General features: G+C 39.0%; 1 protein-coding gene across 2 annotated transcripts in view; it reads left to right on the forward strand.

Moving 5' to 3' along the window:
• Positions 1-25,572, forward strand: part of RHOBTB3 (Rho related BTB domain containing 3) — a 42,736-nt gene extending 17,164 nt beyond the window's left edge. The window contains exons 5-12 of one of the 2 annotated variants that reach the window (XM_054987002.1): positions 2,661-2,772; positions 9,152-9,517; positions 13,701-13,813; positions 16,076-16,196; positions 17,380-17,553; positions 20,868-21,034; positions 23,608-23,704; positions 25,327-25,572. In XM_054987002.1, coding sequence (XP_054842977.1) covers positions 2,661-2,772; positions 9,152-9,517; positions 13,701-13,813; positions 16,076-16,196; positions 17,380-17,553; positions 20,868-21,034; positions 23,608-23,704; positions 25,327-25,442 — 1,266 coding nt within the window. In that variant the 3' untranslated portion in view covers positions 25,443-25,572. The remainder of the gene's footprint in view (positions 1-2,660; positions 2,773-9,151; positions 9,518-13,700; positions 13,814-16,075; positions 16,197-17,379; positions 17,554-20,867; positions 21,035-23,607; positions 23,705-25,326) is intronic. The other variant, XM_054987003.1, reaches the window with a different exon arrangement.
• The last annotated feature ends 530 nt before the right edge of the window (positions 25,573-26,102 follow it).

Genomic DNA, 26,102 nt, shown 5'->3' on the forward strand with positions numbered 1-26,102 from the left:
GTTAGTCTGTAGTAGCAAAATCAAGAAGAGTCCAGTAGCACCTTTAAGACTAACCAACTTTATTGTAGCATAAGCTTTCGAGAATCACAGTTCTCTTCATCAGATGCATGGAGGGCAAGAAGAAACTGGTCAGATATATAGGTGGAGAGGGGAGGGAGGGGTAGATGCAAACAGTAGCTTCTGATATGGAGATCAGTTTGCTTCTGTTAAGGAAGTCAGTTACTTCTGATAATGAGATAACCATTCATAGTCTCTATTCAGTCCCAGCCTGACTGAGTCAAATTTACATATGAATTCCAATTCAGCAGCTTCCCGTTGGATTTTGTTTTTGAAAGGTTTCTGTTGAACTACAGTGACCTTTAAGTCTTTGATGGAATGTCCTGGTAGATTGAAGTGTTCTCCCACTGGTTTCTGGATGTTACCATTTTTAATGTCAGATTTGTGTCCATTTATTCTTTTGCGCAGAGGTTGGCTGATTTGTCCAATGCACAGAGCAGATGGACATTGTTGGCACATGAGGGCATATATCACATTTCCTGGGTAGATATAAGGGCAGAGCTGGCATCTGGGTCTGTGTAACAGACCAGGAAATACACAGGAATTACAGGACCCAATGGCATCAACTACACTGTCTCTGGCTCTTACAACTGCTCATCCTCCAGTTTCCTCTAGTCCCAGACCTGCTTCAGGACAATACAATTCTTCACCATGGCCTTGGTACTCTAACACTCACAGCATGGTTTGTCTCTCCATTGAACAAGCTTTTTACTTTTTGTAATTGGTTCAAGGCGGTCCAAATGTAAGCCAGATGGCATATTAAGCCATGCCATCCTGTTGAGGCATTTAGAAACAGAAGTGGGTATCAAAGGATGTGCCCTGGACTGGTTTAAATCGTTTCTCATGGAACAGACTCAAAGTGTTTCTGTCGGAGATCAGCTATCTTCAGAATGGGAAATATCTTGCGGGGTTCCACAGGGCGCAATCTTATCTCCCATGTTATTCACCCTCTACGTAAAGCCTTTAGGAGAACTCATTCCCAGTTATGGAGTTGGATGTCATCAACATGCAGATGACACCCAACACTATATCTCACTATCCAGGTCCCCACAGGATGCAGTAGAAATCTTAGATTGCTGCCTAACAGCCATGGTAAAATGGCTGGAAAAAAATTGAAAATGAACCCAGACAAGACTGAAGTGATGCTTGTTGGGAAGACAGAAATCTTGAAGGATATTGTGCTCCCCACTTTCGATGGAGTTTGTTTGACCCTTGCTGACTTGGTTAAGAGCTTAAGGAGTTATACTGAATCGAGTGCTACTACTAGAAAAGCAAGTCAAGGTAGCTGCAAAAAATGCTTTCTACAACCTCACTCTAGCCTGGAAGATGGCTTCTTATCTCGACACAGCCGACCTGGCCACCTGGATCCATGCTATGGTAACATCAAGGCTTGACTATTGTAATGCACTATACATAGGTCTCCCATCTAAGTTAACTAGGAAGCTCCAATTAGTCCAAAATGCTACAGCTAGACTATTATTAGGAGTGAGCAGGAGCTTGAACATCACTCCCATCCTGCAGTCACTCCATTGGCTACCTATCAGTTACCATGCTCAGTTCAAGGTACTAGTTATTACATGCAAAGTTCTTCACTGCCTTGATCCAGCATACCTATGAGACTGCCTCCCTCCGCATGTTCCTCCACGGCAGCTTTGCTCATCTAATCAGTGTCTCCTATGGGTGCCAGGCATGGGTGAAATCAACAGCAGCCCATACATGGACTTTCTCTGTGGTGGCCCCTACTCTGTGGAACGGCCTGCCTGAGGAAGTCAGGAGAGCCCCCACTCTCCTGGCTTTCCACAAATGATGCAAAACAGAATTATTCAAAAAGGCTTTTTACTCAGATAGGAGGGCTGTATTGTAGGGAGGGGGGGTCTCAGATGCTTCACGAATGAGATAGGGACCATACACTTCACCATGTTGCCTTACATACTATCTGCTTCTTTAAATATGTACACCTACGCACTACCGTGCTTCATGTTGTCAGATATTAGTCCTAGAATTGATTATGTTCTGTTTCAGCTTCATGTTGTCTATTATCAGTCCTAGAATTCATTATGTCCTGTTTCAGCATTTCTTCTACTCTGTATTGGATCCTTGCTAATGGTATGTCTTTGTAAACTTGTTTACGTTTATCCTATGGCATTGTTTATGGAAATGTCCTTGACACTGTATGGAAATGTACTTGATATACTGTATGGAAATGTACTTGATACTGATTGTACTAAGCTCGTACTGTGTAATTCGCCTTGTGTCTCAGTGAGAAAGGCGGACTATAAATGACATAAATAAACAAATAAAAATAAATAAATAATTTACCTCAGGCTCACTGTGTGTTAAGCTGGTGATAGCGACTCTGGATTAAGCACTAGACATGTGATCAGTTTATTCCTCCTTTAATCATGAAAGCTCATTTGAAGACTAACTCATTGGGTAGGAAGACATGCATAGTATCACCCCCCGCCCAGGAGATACTATGACATTTAAAATACATAAATGAGTATAATGAGCAGGTGCAGCAGTAACTCTTTGATTTTTTCCCCATCCAGTCTTATTCCACCATGCCTTGTCTAATAATTAATAACACATTTTTTATATTTTAGCTGGAATATTTTATGATACAAAGTCTGAATCAAAAGTCAAGTGAAAAAATGAAGAAAAGGAAAAAAACTCAAAAGTGCCATGAGATTAAGCCTCCTCAACTTGAGCAGCCAGGTATAATGCTTTATAGCATCTTGAGATGCTGTGTTGTTATACTGTGTTTCTGCTTGTAGTACTAATCAGATTACAATTAAAATAATATTTCATATATATTTCTTAGCAAAAAGACAGTAACAATATTTAATGTCTAAGAATATGTTTCTTGTTAATTTGTATAAAGTTTAGGGACGAGTTTGAATATACAAATCTGAATTCAATATCTTCTGTACCTGGAAACTTTTCATAGAGTTTTTGACCAGGTCTGAAATTGGGGCTGGCTTCAGATTTCCTAGCTGCTTTTCTATTCTCCCAGTGGTTGCAGTGACTCTGGCCATGTCACCCTCAGATTTTCATCAGAGAGGGAGGCATAGCTCCTATCACATGTGTAGGTGTGAATATAAGTGGGGTCCATAACTGGATTCACATACATTTTCCAGACTACTTTGTTTGTTTATCCTCACAGCTCTAGTTGAAATTATAAATTATTTTTATAGAAGATCGAGTGGAAATAATTAGCCAAAAGTGTAACGGTTGTATATCCAGTGACATTAACTTTTTAGACAGATGGCACAATCCTGTAGGGATCTTCTCTGGGAGTGATGAAGTACTTTTTGTACAGTTATCTGTGAGATGGAATTTTACCTTGTAGTGGCCAGGGATAAAGGTGAACTGCAGCACAGAATTGTAGTAGTTTGCCATTATCCAGCAGACCTCCCTAATGCTAGTTCAAAGGTCTTATAGGAGTTGTGCACAATGGATTTCTTCATTGATTTTAGTCAAGATTCCTGACAAGCAGTTCTTTCACAAGGTTTTTTTTTTTTTGCTTACAGCTAATTCTTCCTGTAATGCTACTTTATTTTTATTGAGCAACAGCCACATTGATGATAAGAGCTAGAGATGTGATGGCCTGGAGAGGAGAATTAAAAAAAGGGGAGTGTCCCAAGGACTGTCCTCCCAATTTTTCTAATGAAATATGGGTGAGTTCTGGGAAAAATCCTCTGAAATGTTTTCTTTTTTAGAAGGAGTGAAGCGCTTCTTTGAGGCAAAATTTTTCACATTCAAACTGTACAGCATGGAAAAGTCAGGATGTTTTTCAATTTTTCCATTGGAAACATTGAGAAATTGGGGGAACACTGAAAATATCTCCGATGATTTTTTTTTTGAATAAGTGGAATTAGGGTTGCCAACTCTAGGTGGGTAAAAAACCTAGAAACATGGGAGTAAAGCCTGAGGAGGATGGGCTTTGGGGGAGAGAAGGACTTCAGCAGAGTATAATGCCATAGAGTCCATTCTCCAAAGCAGCCATTTTCTCCAAGGGAACTGATCTCTGTTGTCTAGAAATCAACTGTAATTTCTGGAGATCTCCAGGCTACACCTGGTACCCATAAATAGAATGCAGGACAAGGTGTTACTCAAAGCATGTTGTAGGAACAGTTCTATGTAATAAAACTGCGTTAGATAATGATAATTCCTATGTATACTGTAAACATTTTCAGTAATTTTTTTTGTTTAAATGAGAAGAATTTTGGCAACGAATAATGCTATAATGTGTTTAATGATAATACATTATTAAAGAGTTCAGTGTTTTAAATGTTATAAAGTCTAAATTAAGTTTCAGATAGATAGCCATGTTAGTCTGCAGTAGAATAGCAGGATTTGAGTCCAGTGGCACCTTAGAGACCAACAAGAAATTAGGATCTGTAGTGAGATAAGAATCCTATGTCTCTGTTCAGCTCTGGGGATTCCATTGCTCTGAACTTGAAAATGAACTCAGGTTCAGCAATCTCATGTTGCAATTAGAACATAGCCTCTTTTAGGTCAGCAATGGAATGTCCTAAAGAAGAAAATGTTCTCCCACTGGTTTTTGACTGTTGTGATTTTTAATGTCAAATTTATCCATGTCCATTCTTTTGCAGAGCACAGGTGCTAATTTCTGCTCTAATCAAGCTGGATTGTACCTTTACATCCTGGCTCTCTTGTTTGCTTCACCCCACCCACCTCCTATCTGGGATATAAATGCTCCACTCCTTCCTGTATTTGAAGAAGGGAGCTCTGACTCTCAAAAGCTTATACCCTGAAAATCTTGTTGGTCTCTAAGGTGCCACTGGACTCATATCCTGAAAGTCTAACTTATTATCCAAATATGCTGGTCGTTCTGCCTACTGTGACTGTATGTGTTTCACTCCAAATAATATATTTTCTTTTGTTTGCTAGAGAATATGTTCTCTACTTTCACCTTTTATTTTTCCTACATGTCTTACAGTAGTATAGTGTGCAGCAATTTTCAACTCTTTCTCAAGTATTGGGCATACCTTCAATTTTTATAAGACATGAAGACATTTATACTTTAAATCCCATACATATGCTAAAGTGCCAATTTATATGTTAACAAAATGATAAATTATGCATTGTATGTTGATAAATAAATAAAATAAATTTGCAGGAAAGTATCGCTTACATTTCAAACACCAGTTGACTCTAAAAAAAATGGGGGGTGGGGCTTCCCCTGTGGCTTCAAAATTTCTAGAAATTTTACATCTCTGTTTAGAATATGTATTTTTAGAACTTTTTCTTGTGAGAAAAAATGTTCAGGGCTTTTTTCTGGGAAAAGAGGTGGTGAAACTCACTGGGATCATATGCATGCACATGCTTCCAGAACCATTTGATGACATCACTTCCAGGACGTGATGTCAGTGTGCAGGGCGGAGCCACCCCTGGGAGTGCTCCCGTGATTAGGGCTTGCTCACCTCCCCGCCCCTTACCTGGCATCAATGTTCCCTCTAAGTGGTGCAGTGTTGTGAGCCAGAAATCTATTTTGTGAGCAGCAACTTGCAAGTTTTGAGCATGCCTTTTCCAAAACCAGAATCTATTTGATTAAAAGACTTTTGAATTAGATTGTCTGAGGCATTGGTATTGGATACCATCAATATTTTAATGACACCCACTTATGTATATGGTTCTCAAAAGCTTATGCCTCAATAAAGTTGGTTAGTCTAAAAGGTGCTACTGGACTTTTTACTATTTTGTAACTACAGACTAACATGGCTAACTCTTCTGGATATTAAAGAGTGAATCTGTAATATATGGAATTCACTGCCACATGAAGTGGCAACTGCTAGAGGGTGTTAGGGACTTTAAAAATGGTTAGAGAAAAGTGTGGATGAAACGTATATTCACACTTCTTGTAACTGGGCTTCTTGTATTGTTTTAAGCATTTTAAAGGAAAAATGAAGCATCTTTTTTCTTTTAAAATGCTACCAAAGCGCAGGGAACACAGCTTCAATTAGCAAAAGCAAACTGAGCTCAAAGGGCCAGAACTCTTTTCTCTCCCTGCACAACCCCAGTCTAAATCAGGGATGAGCAAGGTGAGACCAAGCATAGGCTTGAGACCATAAGAGTTAACTAGGGCAGTATAGCACCTGAGCAGGGAACACAGCTTCGATTAGCAAAAGCAAATTGAGCTCGAAGGGCCAGAACTCTTTCCTCTCCTTGCACAACCCCAATCTAAATCAGGGATGAGCAAGGTGAGACCAAGCATAGGCTTGAGACCATAAGAGTTAACTGGGGCAGTATACCACCTGAGCCCAGACCAGGACAACCCAGGCTAGCCTGATCTTAGATCTCAGAAGCTAAGTAGGTGATCCCTCCAGGGTTTTTTCGCAGATGGAGGCAATGGCAAACTACATCTCTTGCCTTAAAAACATTTATGTTAACATTTTCATGGTGCAAAAACATGGTACAAAACCAAGATTTGGAGTATGTAAAATGACTGACCATGGAAATGAAATAAACCCCATGCAGAGATTGTTTTTTTAAAAAGGCAAATGTAATGCATCTGGAACTATTCACAAAATAAAATTCAATGTCCCTCAATGAAACCTAAATTTTAACAAGAAATAAAACCCCAATGAAGTTTCAAGTGTGCACTTGCAATTTCACTTGGTGCACATATGAGAAATGAGTCATTACAAATCTACCAACACAGGTAAAGAGTAAAGGAAGGTATAGTAAAAATATCACAAACATGCAATTACTTCAGCAAAATATAAAGAACACAAGAACTCCACCCAGCAGGAAAACTTATTTGCTAGTGTACCAGAATTCAAGAAAGTGAATATAGGAAAGGGGAAAAAAAAGAAGGGCACAAATGACCTGTGTATTTTAAAGCAAACTAAAAATACATTTTTAAAAGCAGCCCCTCATTCGGGGCCATTTGCTGCATTTAGTTGGGAGAAAATCAGACTGTGCTGAAAGAACTATCTCCCCTCATGTCCCTGGGACTGGCCATTACAGGAAGCAGCGCAGTGTTTTACTATAGCTCCCAGAATCCTTATTGCCTACAACTCCCATACTGCACAGGTCCAACTACATTGTTAACCCCTTTATTGCCTATTTGCTACTTTGTGCCACAAAGCTACAGTCAATTCAGATTATACACAGAAAGGGCTCTTTAAATTTTAACCCCCCCCCCCTTCATGTGGCCTGCAGTGACTGATTAAAAACAAAACATCCTTTTTAATTGTTAAGTCAATAAAGAGGTATTGGAGAAAATAGTACCGAAGAAGTGGTTAAAGTTTCCTTCTGTCTCAGGGTCACATTACAAAAACTACACAGCATGTATTTTAACAAGTTGGGTCCCCATACCTGCCTCACTTTCTCTACAACTACACAGCAGCTGCAGAGAATGGCATTTTAAAAGTCTGTGTGGTAGAGAGGGGGCTTCTGCCGCTTCTCCTGCGTCATTTTCTCAAGCTTAAATGGGCCTCCGCAGACTTTTAAAACAATATTCCGTGCAGCCACTGTGTGGTTGTAGAGAAAGCTAATTGTGTCTAGAGATTCATCAGTAAGCATATCATGTAGTTTGGCTTTCCAACCCTGATCTCTTTCCTCCTTGATAAAGCAATACCGGCAGCTCAATTTTCAAAATTAAAAATAACCGTTTAAAATAAACATGGAAGAAATTACATGTAAAGTTGAGCCCTAATCATTTGGTCTTCAAGTGAGAATAATAAATATTCTTTTTGTTCAATTACTGTTCATTGTGTTCATCAGTGTTATTTAAGATCTATATGAAGTCAATCGGTGAGATCATCCAGGGGTTTGAAACTGAATCTCATTAATATGTTAATGACTCCCAGTTCTATATTTTGTTGGTAAGCCTGAAGGAGCTGCTATCTCAAACTGGAACCCATGTTTGGAAACTTTGGTTGAGTTGATGAGGATTAACAAATAAAATCACATGCAAACAAGTTAGAGGAAATGCCACTGGGAAATCCTTGTGCTAATGGTATATCATATGCCTGTGGCTAATGGGGTGACTGTTGCTACATCTTTGCAGTTTTGCAGTCTTGGTATCATTTTGAGCCCACCTTGTTTGGCAAGCAAGTAACTGCTGAATCTAAAGCAGTTTTCTTTAACCAAATATATTTGCTTTGTAAGCTGCATTCACTTCTAGACGACTGGAATCTTGTCACACTCACGTATGTCTTTGAAACTTTCAGGCTCGATTCCTGTAATCTGTTGTATGTGGGCTGTCATTTTAAAAAAATACTGCAACCTTACTTCTGTTACATTTCAGCAGGTAAAAGCATATTTAGCCATTATTTTTTTCCAGTTATACTGGCTGCCAGTTTGTTTCTGAGCCCTAATCAAGGTACCAGACTGGGACCCAGTCACCCTAGAGATCATTTCTCTGTGTATTAACCCTCCCACCGGTAAACTTTTCTAATTAGCCCCAGACCTGTTTCACATTACATCAGGACAAGCAATATGAATAGTTGCCACTAAAACTGGTTCCTGTACAGCTGTAACCTTGAGGCCATGAAATAACCTCTCAGAAGTGAAAAATCGTTTCTCTTTGCTATCTTAAGAAAGGTTACAAACCTTTTAATTTGATTTTTTCACTAACTATTCCAGATTTTTTAAAAAAATTATTTTTATCTGTTTGTTGAAAAAGCTTGAAGATGTTTTTGTTTGTTTTGTTTTCTTTTGTACGATATAAACTGCTTTCACCTTAACTGCAGCAATTAACTGCAGCAATATAGCCTTCTGTCCTCAGATTCTGAGTTGGGACCGTAAAGTGAAAACCAATAAAAAGTGAAGTATATCTTCAAAGATTAAATAATGAAACATTTGGTATGTTAATATAAATAAGGGGCAAATTACAAAATAGATTATCAAAAAATAAAATGTGTGGCAAAATTTCTTAAGTTGAATAAAATGAGCTTGCAAGTGCAACGAAGAGGAATTTATTTAGAGCAATCAGGAAAATACTCTTATGTCCTCATTTGATCCTGTCCTGGGAATAAAAATGCTTTACACATTGCACCTAATGCAATTTTGGTGTTACAAACAGTTCATTCATGATCACTTTTCTAATGTCTCACTTTTGTAGAAAAAATGCCCATCTTAAAAGGTGAAGCCTCGCATTATGATTCCGATTTACATAACCTGTTATTCTGCTGCCAGTGTGTGGATGTGATATTTTATTCTGAAGACTTGAAGGAAGTAGCAGAAGCTCACAGGATTGTCCTGTGCTCTGTAAGCCATGTCTTCATGTTAGTGTTCAATGTGAAGCATCCAGATGACATTCAGGATTCCTCTATCATTAGGACTGCTCAGACCCTTTTTGCAGCGAACCAGGAAGCTGTGTATCCAGTTTCAAACCAAGGCTCATCGTGCAGCTCACCAGTAAGAGTCATTGTTAAAGACTCTTTCTTCTGTTCTTGTTTGTCAGACATTCTGCACTTCGTTTATTCAGGTATCCTTGTCAGAATGGTTCCCTGCTTGTTGTCTTTTAGCGGAAAAGAGCTATTCACTGCAATGGGGCTGATGTCATAAAGCTGTGTTTGGGCTGTACCATTTCAGGGCCTAAGTGGAGAATGCGTATGTCCCCTCTTCTCAGCATAAAAGTAGAGAGGTGTATACAAAAAGATCATAGGCAAGACCTGACTACCAGCCAATGCAGGACATGCCACTTTATTGAACTGATAAAAACAGATTGACTTATTAGAGGATGTTTTTATTGCTTCATCTCAGCACAAGAGAGTAACAGTGAATATAACAAGATCATAAGTGAGACCTGACCACCAGTCAGTGGGACATGCCACCCTATTAAACTGAAAAGAACAGATACTACACTTGATCTTATCTTCATGCCCCTACCCCACCTCCAGCCCTGTATGAGCCTTGGTCCTATTGGAATATGGGAAATCTATGCTAGTAACTTAATTCTCAGAAAAGCTGGGGCCTCGTTCAGATCAGAACTGTGGGGTGGGTGGGTTAAGCACTGTTTTATCAACCTGGGAGAGCCACTATTTGCTCCTGAACGCAAGGACAATGGGACACATAGATAATCCCTCAGATTGCTGGTGGAAACTCTCGCAATTGAATGTTGCTTCATATAAAAAAATCCCTGCATGCAGAAAATTCAGTGTAAAGGATGGATTATTTTCTAAGTTTCTTCCTAATATTGTGTTTTCAACATGCTGTGAGATCTTTTTTATACAAGGGAGACTTAGGCTGTTTCCACACGTCCCTCCCTCCCGAAAAATAGTGCAAAACTTCCAAAACGGCGCACCTTCATAGCACGATTTTCCATAATGATTTCGCTTCGTGGCGCATTTTCTGATGTCATCGCACCATGAAGCAAAGTCATGTCGAGAAATCGCCTCATGAAGGCGCATCGTTCCGTAAGTTTTGCACCATTTTTCGGGAGGGGGAGAAGACGTGTGGAAACGGCCTTAATTCATGTGAACTCTCCTTGCAGTGAGGAAACCAGGTTTACCACCTTAATAACAATCAAACTAGAAAATATACATCTTAATAAAACTAATTGGCAGATCTGTGTGACTTCTTTGTGGCCCCCACAGTCCTGATCTGAACGAGGCCCCAGCTTTTCTAAGAATTAAGTAACTAGCATAGATTTCCCATATTCCAATAGGACCAAGGCTCTTCCCCTAATTCAAATTGCCTCCCCCCAATTATAATTTGTTCCATGTAAGGAAAACAATATAGTTACTCTAGTGTAACTTTTTTTTCTCCCACTGAGCTACATAGAGCTTTGGGGAAGGGGGGGTTAAACCAGGGGAAAGGCACCCCAACACCCCTTCCCCCAGTCTTCAAAGCAGCCCACATAGGGCTGCTGGTTAGTTTTTTTTAAAGGACCTTTGAGATACTCTAATCATAGCTCTCCTGTGTTATATTTAGTTTGATCTTGAGAACAAGACCATGGTCATATGATAATTCTAGGCTTATTGGCATTGAAGATACAGTCCAGCAATTCTGTTGCACCTTGTTCTTCATTAGCTCCTTTTGCGTGGGATCTTCGATATTCTTCTGTATGAGCAGGAGTTGTCACAGCACATATGTGGGGCATTCTTTCATATTAAGAGAGTGCTTCCTTTCACAGAAAAGAACAGAAGGTTTCCTGTGCTCAAGGGGCTTTGAAGTGTGTCCTGTAAATTGATTCCAAGTCATGCTGCACTGAAATTGATTTAATTAGAATCTGGCTACCAGCATTTTTTACTGAAAACATCAGGGAGACCAGGTGGATTCTATCCAAAGTTGTCTTTGTGCAGTTCAAGTAGATTGGGAACCAAACAAGCCCATTTTTCTTATTCTTTGTTTTCTGATTGTTTAAACATTTTTAAATGTTCTGTTGAATTACACTTTTCTCTGTTTGATTCATTTTCAATTGTAAATGATGGAGATTTGTTGGGATGGGAGGTAGCCGAAAACGTGTATAGAAATTAGTAATATAGTCTTTCGGGTGTAGAATTGCTCGGTGCTCTGTAAATACAAATTTCACCTAAAATTCCATAGTACTTAAAAGGATTGATGAAAAGGTCTGCAGTGTTTGTAAACCACAACTGCACAAATATGGGCAGGTTTTCAAGTTTGCATCATGAGAACAGTCTCACTTATTTGAGACAATTTATACATCAAAACAGTCCTTGAGATTGAACAAAATGTATGGAAGTAATCCACCAAGCTACTTCAAGCTGTTATTGCTGAAAATGAATAAATAAATAAAAGCATACTAACAATGCTGAGCAGTTTGTACTTAATACTGTAGAGCTTGAGGCTCCATTATGCAGTCTTCACATGAGTGCATGGAGCTCTTGTACTTTCAAGGACTTTTCTAATCAGTGCATCTGAGGACAGCTCTGCTCACTTGAATATCAAAGATAATTGTGCTGTCCTGGCATTTCAATCAACATGGACAATCATGTTCTTCAGGAACTCTTTTGTATGAATCAGAGTTTCTGCAGACATCTGGACCAGATAGCATATCTAATGCTGAAAACGGCCCCAGTGTGTGTATCAAAAAATCTACATTTGGTGTTTGGTGTAGTGAGCACGGGACTCTAATCTGGAGAGCCGGGTTTGATTCCCCACTCCTTCACTTGAAGCCAGCTGGGTGACCTTGGGCTAGTCATGGTTCTCTGGAGCACTCTCAGCCCCACCCACCTTACAGGGTGTTTTGTTGTGGGGATAATAGTAACATACTTTGTAAACCACTCTGAGTGGGTGTTAAGTCATCCTGAAGGGCAGTATATTAGTATCAGTATTAGTATACATGAGATTGTGCATACCTAGAGATTATTCTACACATGTTTGCAGAAAATTATGAAATGGTGACACACACACACAAGGTTAAAGCAAAAAGAGATCTTGCAGTGCAATGTTTAAGCACTCTGCTGGCATCTTAGAGGTTACCTAGCCATGGAGACTGCCTTGAGGGAAAGAAGGTAGCAGTGCCAAAGGTAACCACTGCCACCAGTAACTGAAGGCAGGCAGGCACCTAAGAAGCTTATGGCTTGCAGCAAGGGAGGAGGTCAGCTAGTTGGTGGTGATGGGGAAAGAGGATCAGAGCAGAAAGCATGCAGGACCAACTTCTTGCTCTAAGCAACCCCCCAAAACCATTTAATCTGCCCAGCTAATCAGGGGAGCCGTGGAGCTAAATGCGTACCTTGCATGCTTTCAGCTTTAGCCCCTCCCCCAATCACTTGGTTTGAAGACGAATGGAGAGGAAGTCGTTACTGGGGATGGAGAAGGGAGCAAAAGTGGTATGAATTGTGGGGGCAGAGAGAGAAATTGGGAGCTAACAGGGGCATGGATGGGATTTCCCACCCCTGCATTTTTCATTGTTTTCCCATTTGTCATATATATTTGTTGTATTTCTAAGTATTTGAACAGTCTTACCCTGAATTGTTGGTATTATGCATATATAAAAACTTTTGCTTCTGCACCTTTGTAAGGCCTTTAATCCAAGGATAAGGGGCATATCCTCTCCATCTCATCAAAGCTAAGAAGGCATAAGCCGTTTTGACACACACACACCCTCCGTAATACTCTGGAAAAGGGCACAAAACTCAAGGTATGATGCGTCTTCCTAGCGCGATGACGTCAGAAATCGCGCCATTAAATGGGATTATGACAAGAAATTGCACTAGGAAGACGCTTCATGCCCTGAGTTTTGTGCCATTTTCCAGAGGTTACGGGCGTGTGAAAATGACCATACTTTCCCTGTTGGGTATCACAACAACTGGAGCTCTAGCCATAGCTCCATGGCTCCCAGTAGAAGGATTTCCTTGTCCCAACCTATCATGGGGTATGGCATCATCTTTTTTCATTTATTTGGAATGCATACTTTTAGAAAGGTCACAAAATGGCATAAATATGAGTGGAAGAGGAATTATATTGCTTGTCATCATTCATCTGATTGGCCATATCCTATTAGTGGCCATGACACCCTGCTAGCCTCTATCCATCCAATCACAACACTGGGCCAGCTATTAGGTGTGTGGTAGGTTGAGGCATGGCTATTCCTGCATATAAAATACACTGCATTGAGTGTTAGAACAGCTCATGTTCCTGCAACTGAAGTGTTTGCATTGTATTATTGCAAAGAACTATTTGTCCTCCTCTATCCTCCCCAGCTGCTTTCCAGTGGGAATTACTAGAGGAACATATAACAAAGAAGCTAAAAGATCCTGGGATTGTTGAACTTGTCCTTGAGAAAGTAAAATGTATCTTAAAAATTCCAGGAAAGGTAAATGAGTTTTTTTTACTGCACTTATTTGAATAAGTTACAGGGAGGGGAATTAATCTGAATCTCTCTTTAAAAAGTTTTGTTTTGCAACTATTAAGAAAGAATCTTAAAAAGTGAATGAGCTATGTCAGAGTTTTGCACAGAAGATATTAAAATCAGAAATAGGTTTCAAGGTGAAATAAGATTTGGTTAATGTGCAGAAGACACATTTGTTTTGCTTTATGAAATTTGCAGCAAAGAAGGCCCTGCCATGGTACAAGGTAAAGTGTTTCCTGACCTGGCAGATTCTGGATACTGTTAAGCAGACGGATAGATTTATGAAAAGCTGGGGGCAGATTTCAATAAGAAATCCCATGTATATCATATTGCTAAGAAGTGTCCTCTTGTGTAGTTCCTGCTTGTTTTAGTGAGGTTTGCATAGGATAACTTCCTGATGAATTATGCCTCATAGTTAGAACAAAAAATGCCAGACGAAGTTATGTGGTTTTTGCTATTTTCCCCTGGGCAGTAGCCCTTCCCTCTGAATGTCAGAAGGCCCTTCACAGAAGTACCACATGAGGTTCAAGATAAGAAAAAAAAATCTCCCCTTCCTCTAGTGTGCATATGTTTTACTCTGGGCTCAAACAGAGGCGATGCTGGGAGATCCATGAACACAGCAGCCAAAAGGTTTTTCCCTCTAATGATCAAGCATTCAAGGCCCAAATCAGAGCAGGAGCACTAGAGGAGGGGAGCCACTATTTGTTGTTCAGACCACCATGCAGGTGTTCCTATCACTTCCCGAACATTCCACCAGCAGGGTAAATAGCAGCTCCTGGTGCCATTTCAGAGTGTTGTTGTTTATTTATAGCTCACTGTTACAACTCCTTTCTTTCTCTTGAGTAGATTTGGTCTTTAAGCCTTTTATTCTTGCCCCCTCTTCGTAGATTGCTGCCACCAGGAATTAAATTCCAGAATAACTTAAATTTCTCCTTTTAGTAATGTGCCCAAGGGTCAGGCTTTTTCATGGTGCTATGTGGCCCTGAGGATAGGAATGGGATATATATAGAAATGACAGATACTCTGGGATATTTAAAACACACACACAAAGTAAACTTCTATTTTTATAAGAAGCGTATTGGTTTCATATTATTTCTAAAACTTGATGGTTTCCAGAGAGTATTTCTCAATTCTTAAGGTTACTTTACTTAAACCTAGTCACATAGATCTTCTCTCAGGCTTCACACACAGTTTGCCTGCTTTTGATATTAATTTCTCTCTCAATTACAAGTAAGACCTTTTCTCAGGCACACACACAGTTTGCCTGTTTTCTCCTGACTGGATGTTCTTTTACAAACACACAGTTCAGGCTTCCACACAGGTTATATTTCTCTCAGACAACATAAACAAGCTGAGGTGCACACACAGCTTGCCTGTTTTCTCCTGACTAAATGTTTTCTCTCCACTCTCAGTCTAAAACTGCATTCACTCCACCCACACTCTCAGTCATCAACCAATCATATCACTCACTCATCCCTCTCTTTCACCCCACTCTTCATCTATACCACACCAAGCATTTAAAGACACATACACACATTACTTAAAATCATTACACTCACCTTTTTCACTGAGATCCACGGTAGATTACATACCACAAGTGAATACAATAAAATCAATAGCGAGGACATTCACAGTAAATATACAATATGTTCAACATTCAGAGAAAACAGATACAATAGGGTATGGTAGCCGCAAATTTGAAAACTAGCTTAAAGCCAAACACATAGATGAAACCTTTCTGAATTAAAACATAAGTAATTACCATGACATCTTTAGCAACATCCAGCTAACCAGTAGGTAGCTACTGTGCTAGTTGTGACTACATGTGCCTGATACTTAAAGAACAAAAATGTTAGGAGCTCCATTCATGGAAATCCCAGCATCTTGTCTATTTGAGTCCTTTTATTTATTTAAGCCGCAATTGATTAGTCTTTGACCAGCTCTGTGTAGGAAAGGAAATACTTTGCATTCCTGTCCACTGAGGTCAACATGTCATCTTTAGTATTTAAAATGGAAAGCAAGACCTTTAGAGCAAGAACTGTTCTGTGATTTCCATTGTAGTGGAGATGAAAATGTAAGAATGTTTGAAAATGTACAATAGGCTTTTAAAATCAGAAATAGACAAAAAGTGAAGCAGCTAAAGATAGGTTTAATGTATTTGCTGTATAGGGAATAACATAGGTTAGCACTGATACTTGTATGGTCTGTTTTGTTCTTATATTCCAGGTTAACAACTCACGAAACTGCAGATCTTATGTGTCAAAAAGACCCTTGCAGTTATGTAACAGTTCTCTTAGGCTTTTCTTTAATACAACGGTATTAGCTGATGTCATGTTCAAAATACAAGGTACGATATTAAACTTTTCTGATTTGTTTCTCCATATTTGTCCTATTGCTTTTAAATAACATGAAATATAAAATATCTTCTGATTTTTTTGGTATTATATGGCTTTCATTCTGGTACTCTTGCTAAAGACAAAAATGAAAATATATGTAGAAGAGAATGTTTTGGTGAGCTATTCCCAATTTTTTTCTAGAATTGAGCACACCTTGCAAAGGGAAGTATATATAACTGTAAAAACATCTTTTGAAGATTATATTTATAAACTGAGATTTATCAAAATAACAACTTTCAAAAGAGATTTTTTCCCTGTATGAGAACCATATATACTACCCTGAGTTCCTTAGAGGAAGGGCAGGCAAAAATGGATGAATGGGTAGACAGATATAGTAAAGACCTTGTTTGCTATCCTGTGCACAGTTAGGTAGATGAATCTTATTGATTTTAGTATATTTAAGCAGCCTAACTGTGCACAGGATTGCAGCTCTTAGTTTTTTCTACTCATATTGGAGTAAAGGCAGGTATTTTAATGAACTACCAACCCCCTCTTACATGCAGTTGCAATTGTTTAATTATTTTGTATTTAGCTTTGAAAATCCACAGCCAAATCTAACTCAATGAACTAGGCACAGGTGTACCAGGAATTTCTTGATGTTGCCTTCTGTGTGCAGAGAAAACAAACAGTCTTTTGAAAGGAGAACAAAATATAAAAGCAAAGCTTGATGAGATAGCTCAGTTCTGAGTGCTTTTCTTGGAACAATCCTTGTTATGAAGCCGAGGAAATAATAGGGCTCATTGATTATCTAAGAGAAAATGCCACCAAGGAAGAAGCTGGTATCAAGAAGAGCATGAGCATATATTACAAACACAATACAATGTGTCCAAAAATTCTTGTCCAAAAAAAAAAGCCAAAAATATTTTTGTGTATAATTTGTGGAGTAGTAAAGCTTTTAATTGACACATCTTTGCTCCTTAACAAATGAATAGACTACCAGTAATTTCCCCATTACCAACAAAAACATATAAATCTGTATGAGTATTTTATTGGCCTACTAAATGTGTATGAGTATTTTATTGGCTATGAATTGCTAGTATCAGAAATGTATCAATCAAAAAAGAGTGTATTTCTTTTCTTGGATCTTAATTGTTCAAAAATTGTGATCATGGTTTTCTATATCGTCCTTTACAGGTGCTGTTGTACCAGCTCACAGAGCAGTCTTAGTGGCCCGGTGTGAGGTAATGGCAGCTATGTTTAATGGAAACTACATAGAATCAAACAGTTTCCTGGTTCCAGTTTTTGGGATTTCCAAGGACACTTTCCTCTCCTTTCTGGAGTATCTGTATACTGACTCCTGTTGTCCAGGTAAGCAAATATGAACGCAGGCCAGTATCTCATACTTCATATGCTTCTCATATGGGGAGGGAGGGGGAGGAGTGGCACTAGATGCCAGAAGATGCCTTCAGTTTCTCTTCTGTGATTGGCTAGGGCTGCAGTCTTAGCAGTAATTAGTGGGCAGAGATTTCCATTGAATGATGAGATTTACTTTTGAGTAAAGATAACATAGTGCTGTAAATCTAACTCTGGGTCCCCATAGGAAGGCTATTAAACCTATCCCCTAATGAATCTTGAATAGCCCTCAGCAGGGCAGGCACTGATCTTGCCACACAGAAAAACCACACTCATTTCATCTTAGGACTAAGACATTTTCATGCTTCTCATAGAAATAGTTAAGTTGCTGCTTTCACAAAGTCCCCAATTACCTTTTATACTGGGGTTGTAAAAGAGATGGGCTGATGGGTACTATTACATGAGGCAGAGGGGGAACTTGCACACTTGGCACAAAATGTACCTACCTAAAAGTCTGATAAAGGAAAACAGAAGCACTGTGTCATATTTTGATAGTTTAAATAATTTCAGTGGGCAACAGAATCCACAGCATAAATCAAAGACCAGCTTTTTATATTTCTTAATAACTAGAGGTTATAAACTAAAGGGCACATGGGGGACTGATTTACTGAAAAATAGTGAGTAGGAACGGAAGGGGGTATATTATGCCCAGTTTCTAAGGTTATAATACATTACACTGCAATAAAATGTATAAGAGTCCAGTAGCACCTTTAAGACTAACCAACTTTATGGTAGCATAAGCTTTTGAGAATCACTGTTTTCTTTGTCAGATGCATGGAGGGCAAGAAGAAACTGGTCGGATATATAGGTGGAGAGGGGAGGGAGGAGTAGATGCAAACAGTAGCTTCTGATATGCTGTTTGCATCTACTCCGCCCTCCCCTCTCCACCTATATATCCGACGAGTTTCTTCTTGCCCTCCATGCATCTGACGAAGAGAACTGTGATTCTCGAAAGCTTATGCTACAATAAAGTTGGTTAGTCTTAAAGGTGCTACTGGACTCTTTTTGATTTTGCTACTACAGACTAACACGGCTAACTGCTCTGCATCTATAAAATGTATAGTATGCTAGCAACCCTAAGAAAAGACATAGTTTCTTACTATGCACTGTATGTCTGGAATGGATCAGCTAAAAGTGTGATTGAATAGGAAAAGCCCTATCTTAGATCAATTTTGTTTTAAGTATTTGTTAACTCCTGAAATCCTGGAATACAGACAAGAAGACAGGAACTCTAACTGTGAGGTGGAACAGATGAGTGAGTATGGTGCTGATGTATGATTGCTGGCCAGTGCTGGATTGCACGGTGAGATAGCAACAGCAGTTACATGATGCTAGCTTTGCCAACTCTCTGCATCTGCCTCTACCATGCAGTACCACACAATGGTGAATAAGGATGCAATCCCCTCCCCCCTTGTTATTGCTCAGTGGTAGCTATGAAATAAGTCACCCCACCTTATTGGCTCCTACTACAAAAAGATGCTGCAAACAATTTTTTAAAAATGTATTCACTAGATTTTTGCTGTGTAAAAAGGAAATATAAGTGTGAATACTTTTTGCTATTTTTCTGAGAACCATTTAAGCTATTTTAAATTAAATCATGTTGATTTAATAACTGTTTTGTACACTACAACTATAATCCCTTAAATTATGTGTAACTTTCCCAGGGGGAAAAAGAAAAACAGCATATGATGTAGTTAAAAAGAAAACACTTAATTTTTTGCTGTTCATGTCTTCTCTTCCAATTTTTCAACTTGTGGTTGTTGTGGGTTTTCCGGGCTGTATTGCTGTGGTCTTGGCATTGTAGTTCCTGACGTTTCGCCAGCAGCTGTGGCTGGCAACTTCAGAGGTGTAGCACCAAAAGACAGAGATCTCTCAGTGTCACAGTGGGTCTGAATACTGCTTGAAGGTTATGCTTTTTCAGACCCACCCAAAAAATACAACAGATGCTACGATCAGCAAAAGACAGTAGAGACCCCCTCACCTCTGCAGGAGTATACCGTATACCCTGCAGCTGTGGACAAGTTTACATCGGGACCACAAAGTGTAGCATCCAGACAAGAATAAAAGAACATGAAAGACACTGCAGACTTGGACAACCTGAAAAATCAGCAGTGGCTGAACATAGCCTAACTCAAACAGGGCACAGTATCTTATTCCAGGACACCATAATACTGGACAACACTTCCAACTACTTTATCAGACTGCACAGGGAAGCCATTGAAATTCACAAGCATAAGCAAAACTTCAACAGGAAAGAAGAAACCTTAAGAATGAACAGAGCATGGTTTCCAGTTCTGAAAAACACCAGGCTAACAAAACACTCTATACCCGACAATAGCCCTGCAGAGAAGATTAGCACATCAAGCACCAATCCATATGCAAAAGAACCTCTTCAAGTTACAGTGAAGCCTCCTGCCATTAGCATTCCACACCCTGGGAAACTCTTACAGGATGACTCAGCTCAACCCCACCCCTCCTGAGTAGATACAAATGACCCGCCAACATCTTTTCCACACTGTGACACTGAGAGATCTCTGTCTTTTGGTGCTACACCTCTGAAGATGCCAGCCACAGCTGCTGGTGAAACGTCAGGAACTACAATGCCAAGACCACGGCTATACAGCCCGGAAAACCCACAACAACCATCGTTCTCCAGCCGTGAAAGCCTTCAACAATACATTTTCAACTTGTATTTTCATCTTATTTCATTTCTTTCTTTATACAGTTTGAACACAGAGATAAATTGTGTTGAAAGTACAACTGTGCTGCAGTCCATCAGCAGTCTGTGTATGCCGTTGGTTTTTCTGGTTAGCAGCTGCAGAAAAAGCTGCTGCACTTTCAGGCCCCTTTTCTTCCACAGCCAACAATAGGAGCTCCTTGCTTGCATTGGAGTACTGTGCAGTACAGAGTATATCTTAAGAGTAAAGTGAGATTCTTAAGAGCCTCGTTTAATACCATTTCATTCAAAATCATAGGATTTTCGTTTAGATAGTTTCACTGACTTTAGTGGGGTTTAATTGGCTGAAATTCAAATACTTCGACTAAACTGGATTGTGGATGGTGCTAAAATTTAAAGCCACTCTTTATTTCCAGGAGAATGCTTTGGAATTGATTGTTTGTAAGTGACCATTTCGTTAAACTGGAGACTTAGTTGGGCTTTAAAAGAACCCCTAAATGTATGTTGGCTGATATAAAATAGACTAGCACAGGTAACAGTTATATATTAGGAAGTGTGCACTAATATTACATACGTTTGATGTTTTTACCAGCCAGCATTCTGCAAGCCATGTCACTCTTGATTTGTGCTGAGATGTACCAGGTGTCAAGACTCCAGCACATCTGTGAGCTTTATATCATCACACAACTACAGAGTATGCCTAGCAGGGAATTAGCATCGACAAGCTTAAGTGTTGTCAGCTTGCTTAGGAAAGCAAAGGTATGTTTTCTCTCATATGAATCTATACTGTTTCAGATATGTGCACATTCACTTTCATTAATGCTTGTTCAGTGAGGAGATTTTTCTTTAGACTTTTCCCTGGCCAAAACAACTGGAACATTAATCCAGAAACCTTCTCCAAGTGAAAAAGTCACTGAGAGTTGATTTTCTCTTCAGTATTAACATGGTAAAGTAACCTTTTGAAAACTTGTACCTGCACTCCTAATTTGCCCTGCCTTGCAAAGTCCTCTTTATAAGGCTACATCATTAGTGAGTACTGAAAAGTGTCACCTTATGATGAGAGCCCTTCTCAGAATAACTGTGTGATTTGATTTATTGGTCTGTTTTATATGTCTTTCTTCCTTTTAATTTTGTTGTAACTTCTCTAATGGACGAAAATTGATAAGACACAACTTTTTGTTTAAGTGATTTTTTTCACAAAAATCTCCCCTAGCCCTAGGTGGCTCCATTGTACAATTTTTTTGATATGCAAAGTGGAATCAGATTGGGAAGTAGATATATAATATGTGATGCTTGGCACAGATGGTTAGTTTGCTCATGATTGTGGATCGTCAAAGCCACTTTCTTGTGGCAGAAAACATTCTTGCTACCTGTTTTAATTGTTATAGGGCTAATTGATTGTGAAGTGGTCAGACTGTCAGAATAAGGTTTGAATGTCTGCTCTGTCATGAAAGCTTACTGGGTAACCCTGGGCCCATGCTGGTCAGAATCTCTCAGCGTAACCTACCTCAAAGGTTGTTATTATGGGGATAAAGCCACTATGGGTCCCAGGCTCCCAGTCTTCTGGCTTTCTGCAAACTATGCAAAAATGAATTATTCAGGAAGGCTTTTTTTCCTCAGGTAGTAGGGCTGTATTGTAATAAAATGTTTTAGAAATATGCTTTGGTAAAAGGATAGGGACTGTGGACTATATTATTGTATATAGTATATACTACCTGTTGCTGTTCGTATGCTCCTACTGTGTAACTTCTGTATTGTTTTATACGCCATGTTTAAATACCTATGGTTTGTTTCAGCTCCATGTCAGATTGGTGCTTGTTTTCAGATTTCTGCAATCCAAACCCTATTGCATTGTTTATTGGATACCCTATCCTGTTGATCATATTATCTTACATTGTGTAATCCACAATGATTCTCAGTGAGAAGGGTGGACTGTACACAAAGTAAATAAAGTCAAGAATGTTAAGGTGCATTTTGTATTATCTTTTAAAATTATACTCTGAGACTTTAGATCCAGAGGAGTTAGCCGTGTTAGTCTGTAGTAGCAAAATCAAAAAGAGTCCAGTAGCACCTTTAAGACTAACCAATTTTATTGTAGCATAAGCTTTCGAGAATCACAGTCACATGCATCTGACGAAGAGAACTGTGATTCTCGAAAGCTCATGCTACAATAAAATTGGTTAGTCTTAAAGGTGCTACTGGACTCTTTTTGACTCTGAGACTTTAGGCTCCCCTTATGAAAACAGAGCATAATTTCAAAGTTCCTTTTAAAAAGTACATAAAAAAGTAAGATACAAGCCACTAGGGATTTCTCTGCCCTGCTGTGCTCTTGAGAGAAATATGATTCCTTTCAGGGAATGTGCATCATTGTGCTTGTGCAGAAGCTACTGCACATCAGTTTAATCATTTATTTCCTGACATTACAGCTCATACAACAGCAAATAAGTCATAATATTGTCCTTTAGTAGTAGGAGTTAAAATAAATGTTTCCTTTTATAGAACATTGTTCGTTTTTGTTTATAAAACTTGCTTGGTTAATTTGTTTAGCATTTATTTTTAAAGTATCCATGGATTGTAGATCAAAGGAATAATTGGTTTCTTTCCATGACTTTTCCTTAACACCTAACTTTTTATCAGGGTCAGCATGAATTAACACAACCTATATCATTGACTTCATTGGAATTATAACATTAACTCTGCACAGGATTTTGCGACCCCTGCACCCCGCACGCTAAGTAAGGCCACCTTATTTAATTTCTAGTAACAGTAGAATCAATAACTGAAGGTAACAGAGTTTTTGCCACAAATTATCTTACATATAAATGAAATCATTTGGCCAGTCATGTCATGTTAAAAATAAAATTAATTCCTTCACATTGTAATTTTCTCCAGTCAAATCCCTCAGTTCTTCGAAATTTTAGACAGGATCCAAGCCATCATGTGAATTTAACAGGAAAATGTTAGTGAAAGGAAATAGAAAATTAGATTTAAATGAGATTTACAGTTTCAGTTCTCACAACTGAGATGTGAAATTGAAACATGGCTTTTCAAGATGAAATAGCAGGGATGAGAAATTCAGAATCATCTTTGAAATCTTAAGATGTAGTTATAGGCCAAAATCCACTAAGCTGAAATACTTCTATTTGAAACTTCAATAATTTCTTGAAAGATCTGTTCCAAGGGGTTGAATCAGCAGACATTCAAGGTATCTATATTAACTTATGTACCATCTTCTTGTGAACTAAGCACCTATCTCTAAGTAATGGTCCAACCAACATCTTTTTTCTCTATAGTATTATTTTTCCTTTGTATCTTGTTCCCATTTCTTGCAGTTTCACAACTCCGATTGTCTTTCAAATTGGCTGCTTCATTTTATTTCTTCTAACTATTTAATCTTCAGTCAGAAACCTGAATTTGAAGATCTTTCAGGTAATTGTCCAGTTTATTTCTTAAACAAGACTTTGGCTGCAATCCTAAGAGTTTACTGTCAGTAAGCCCCATTGAATAAAATATGACTTACTTCCAAGTCAATCTGTTTAGGATTACTCCCTCAGGCATTTATATTTAGACTCGTAGCTCAGTACTCAGTATCATTAGAACAGCCAAGCTTTATGTAGACATGCTTTTAGGATTGTTAGACTTGGTTCAGGTCTTAAATATACTGCACACTCTGTAGATGTGCAGAAAAATAGGAGTTGAGGCACCATTTGTCCTCAGAGACTCCCCCCTGCCCCCATTCCCCCTTTACCCAGTGGTTCTGGCTTCATTTTATTCAAATCAGCATTCCAGGATGAAAGAAGCATGCGGTATGGAATGCTGAAAATAGCAGGTGGGAGAGAGGAGAAGACTGAAAAGGGCTTCCAGTGCACACCAATGAAAAAGGCCTTTAGGGAAGCCATGAAGCATGGTAGTACAGAATCAACATCCCCCCACCCCAACAGTTCAAAGCAGCTGTCTGTAGAAAAGAATTGTATACAATTCTTTAAAGGTAAAGGTAGTCCCCTGTGCATGTACCAAGTCATTACTGACCCATAGGGGGACGTCGCATCACGATGTTTTCTTGGCAGACTTTTTGTTATGGGGTGGTTTATCATTTGTCAAATACTGCTTCAGGCAGAGCAAGAGGGGCAGGAGCAGGGCAAGGCCTTCCCACAGTCTGCCTAGGTGTATAGCACCGTATGATATAACAAAATGATACAAGGAGCACTTGTGCCACTCTTTTGGGAAGACAAAATTGTGCAATATGACACTGTTTCATTTTAGGAACACTGTCTTTCCAATCCAGACTTAGCAAAATACAATTTTCTACCTATAATCATTTTGCTCTGCACTCTTATGTGCTGCTGGAAATTGGTAAACATCAGAACCTCCTAGTTGCTGTATATCGAAGGGCACAATGAGGAGATGGCATTCAGGGGTGACAAGCATAAGGAAGCTGTGCAATCCAAAAGTCAGTTCATCTTCAGGATGTGTCATCTTTTTAAACTAACACCTAGTACCATCAAAGAGTTTTAGAGCTAGAACTCCCAAGTTAGGAAGCTAGGTAGCTTTATGTATTTCTGTACTTTTCCTCCCTACTTGGGTTTCCGATGGACTGGGCATAGGGTTGCAAAGGTGGGGAAATTCCTGGAGATCTAGGGGTGAAGCCTGGTGAAGGCAGATTTTGGGGAGGGCAGGAACCTCAGCAGGGCATAATACTAGAGTCTGCTCTTCAAAAGCAGCCATTTTCTCCAGGGGATCTGATCTCTATTATCTGGAGATCAGTTTTAATTCCAGGAGATCGCCAGGCCTCACCCTGGCTGGGCAAGCTCCAGCACTTTGGCAAGAGGCTGTGATACCCCATTGATTGATACTCCACCCCCAAGCCCTCATGACTTTCAGCTCGTCTTTCATCATGGCAGAGATAACACAGGCAATTAATTTATATCGACAAAACATGCCAGAGTTTGGTCTCTCACTTATGCTGTATATCATGTTTTCAGAGTTTTATTTATCCTGTTCATTATTTCCTGATATGCATTCTATAATGATAATTCATATTTACCTTTTAGTGGAAGAACGCAATTTTGTTGAGATGCATAGATGGCCTTCTAGTATGTACTTGAAACAACTTTCAGAATACAGGAATTACATTCATTCTCGGAAATGCCATTGTGTAGTAATGTGAACTCAAAGTTGACCCTTCTTTATCTTGGAGAAACAGAAAGGTAATCGCTTCAGGAATCTTACAACGGCACAAGACTGAAAGCAAATACTGAATGTAAATGCTATGAATACAATATTGCACTTGCTAATGAATAAAAAACTACTCTTTAGCAGCATGTGAAACAGTTTATTGAACATCTTAAGCATTTATCCAAGCTTTGTTTCAGTTGTGCTTCTGGGTCTGAATTGTGCGCGTGTGTGTACACAGCAACATCAGCTTCTGCCTTGGTGTTTCAATTTTATACTTAAGTTAGAACTATTTAGAGTTTGAAAATCTTGCCAGCATTGCTTATTGGGATTTTAAAGGTCCAAAAGACATGCATTCCATGCTTGCTACATTTCTGTAAACTTTGCTCCTTCAAAAAGCACAGAGCCAACTTTTTGTTTTGTCTCTTAAGAATTTCTCCAATTCCTTTATTGACCTTTTAAGAAATACTGTAAAAACTGAAAGCTTAATATCATGTTGCTACACTGGGAATTAAAAAGCAACTTCAGTCAGCAGCATCAGATTCCAATCTGCAGTGCTATGAAAAAAAATTACTTTCTATCCAGAAAAATTAATAGTCGAGTCAGATATGATGCTTAGATCTATGAATCAATCCCTCAGCATTAAAAAACAGCA

The sequence above is a fragment of the Eublepharis macularius genome, chromosome 8 (assembly GCF_028583425.1).
Source record: "Eublepharis macularius isolate TG4126 chromosome 8, MPM_Emac_v1.0, whole genome shotgun sequence".
In the NCBI taxonomy this organism is placed as follows: domain Eukaryota; kingdom Metazoa; phylum Chordata; class Lepidosauria; order Squamata; family Eublepharidae; genus Eublepharis; species Eublepharis macularius.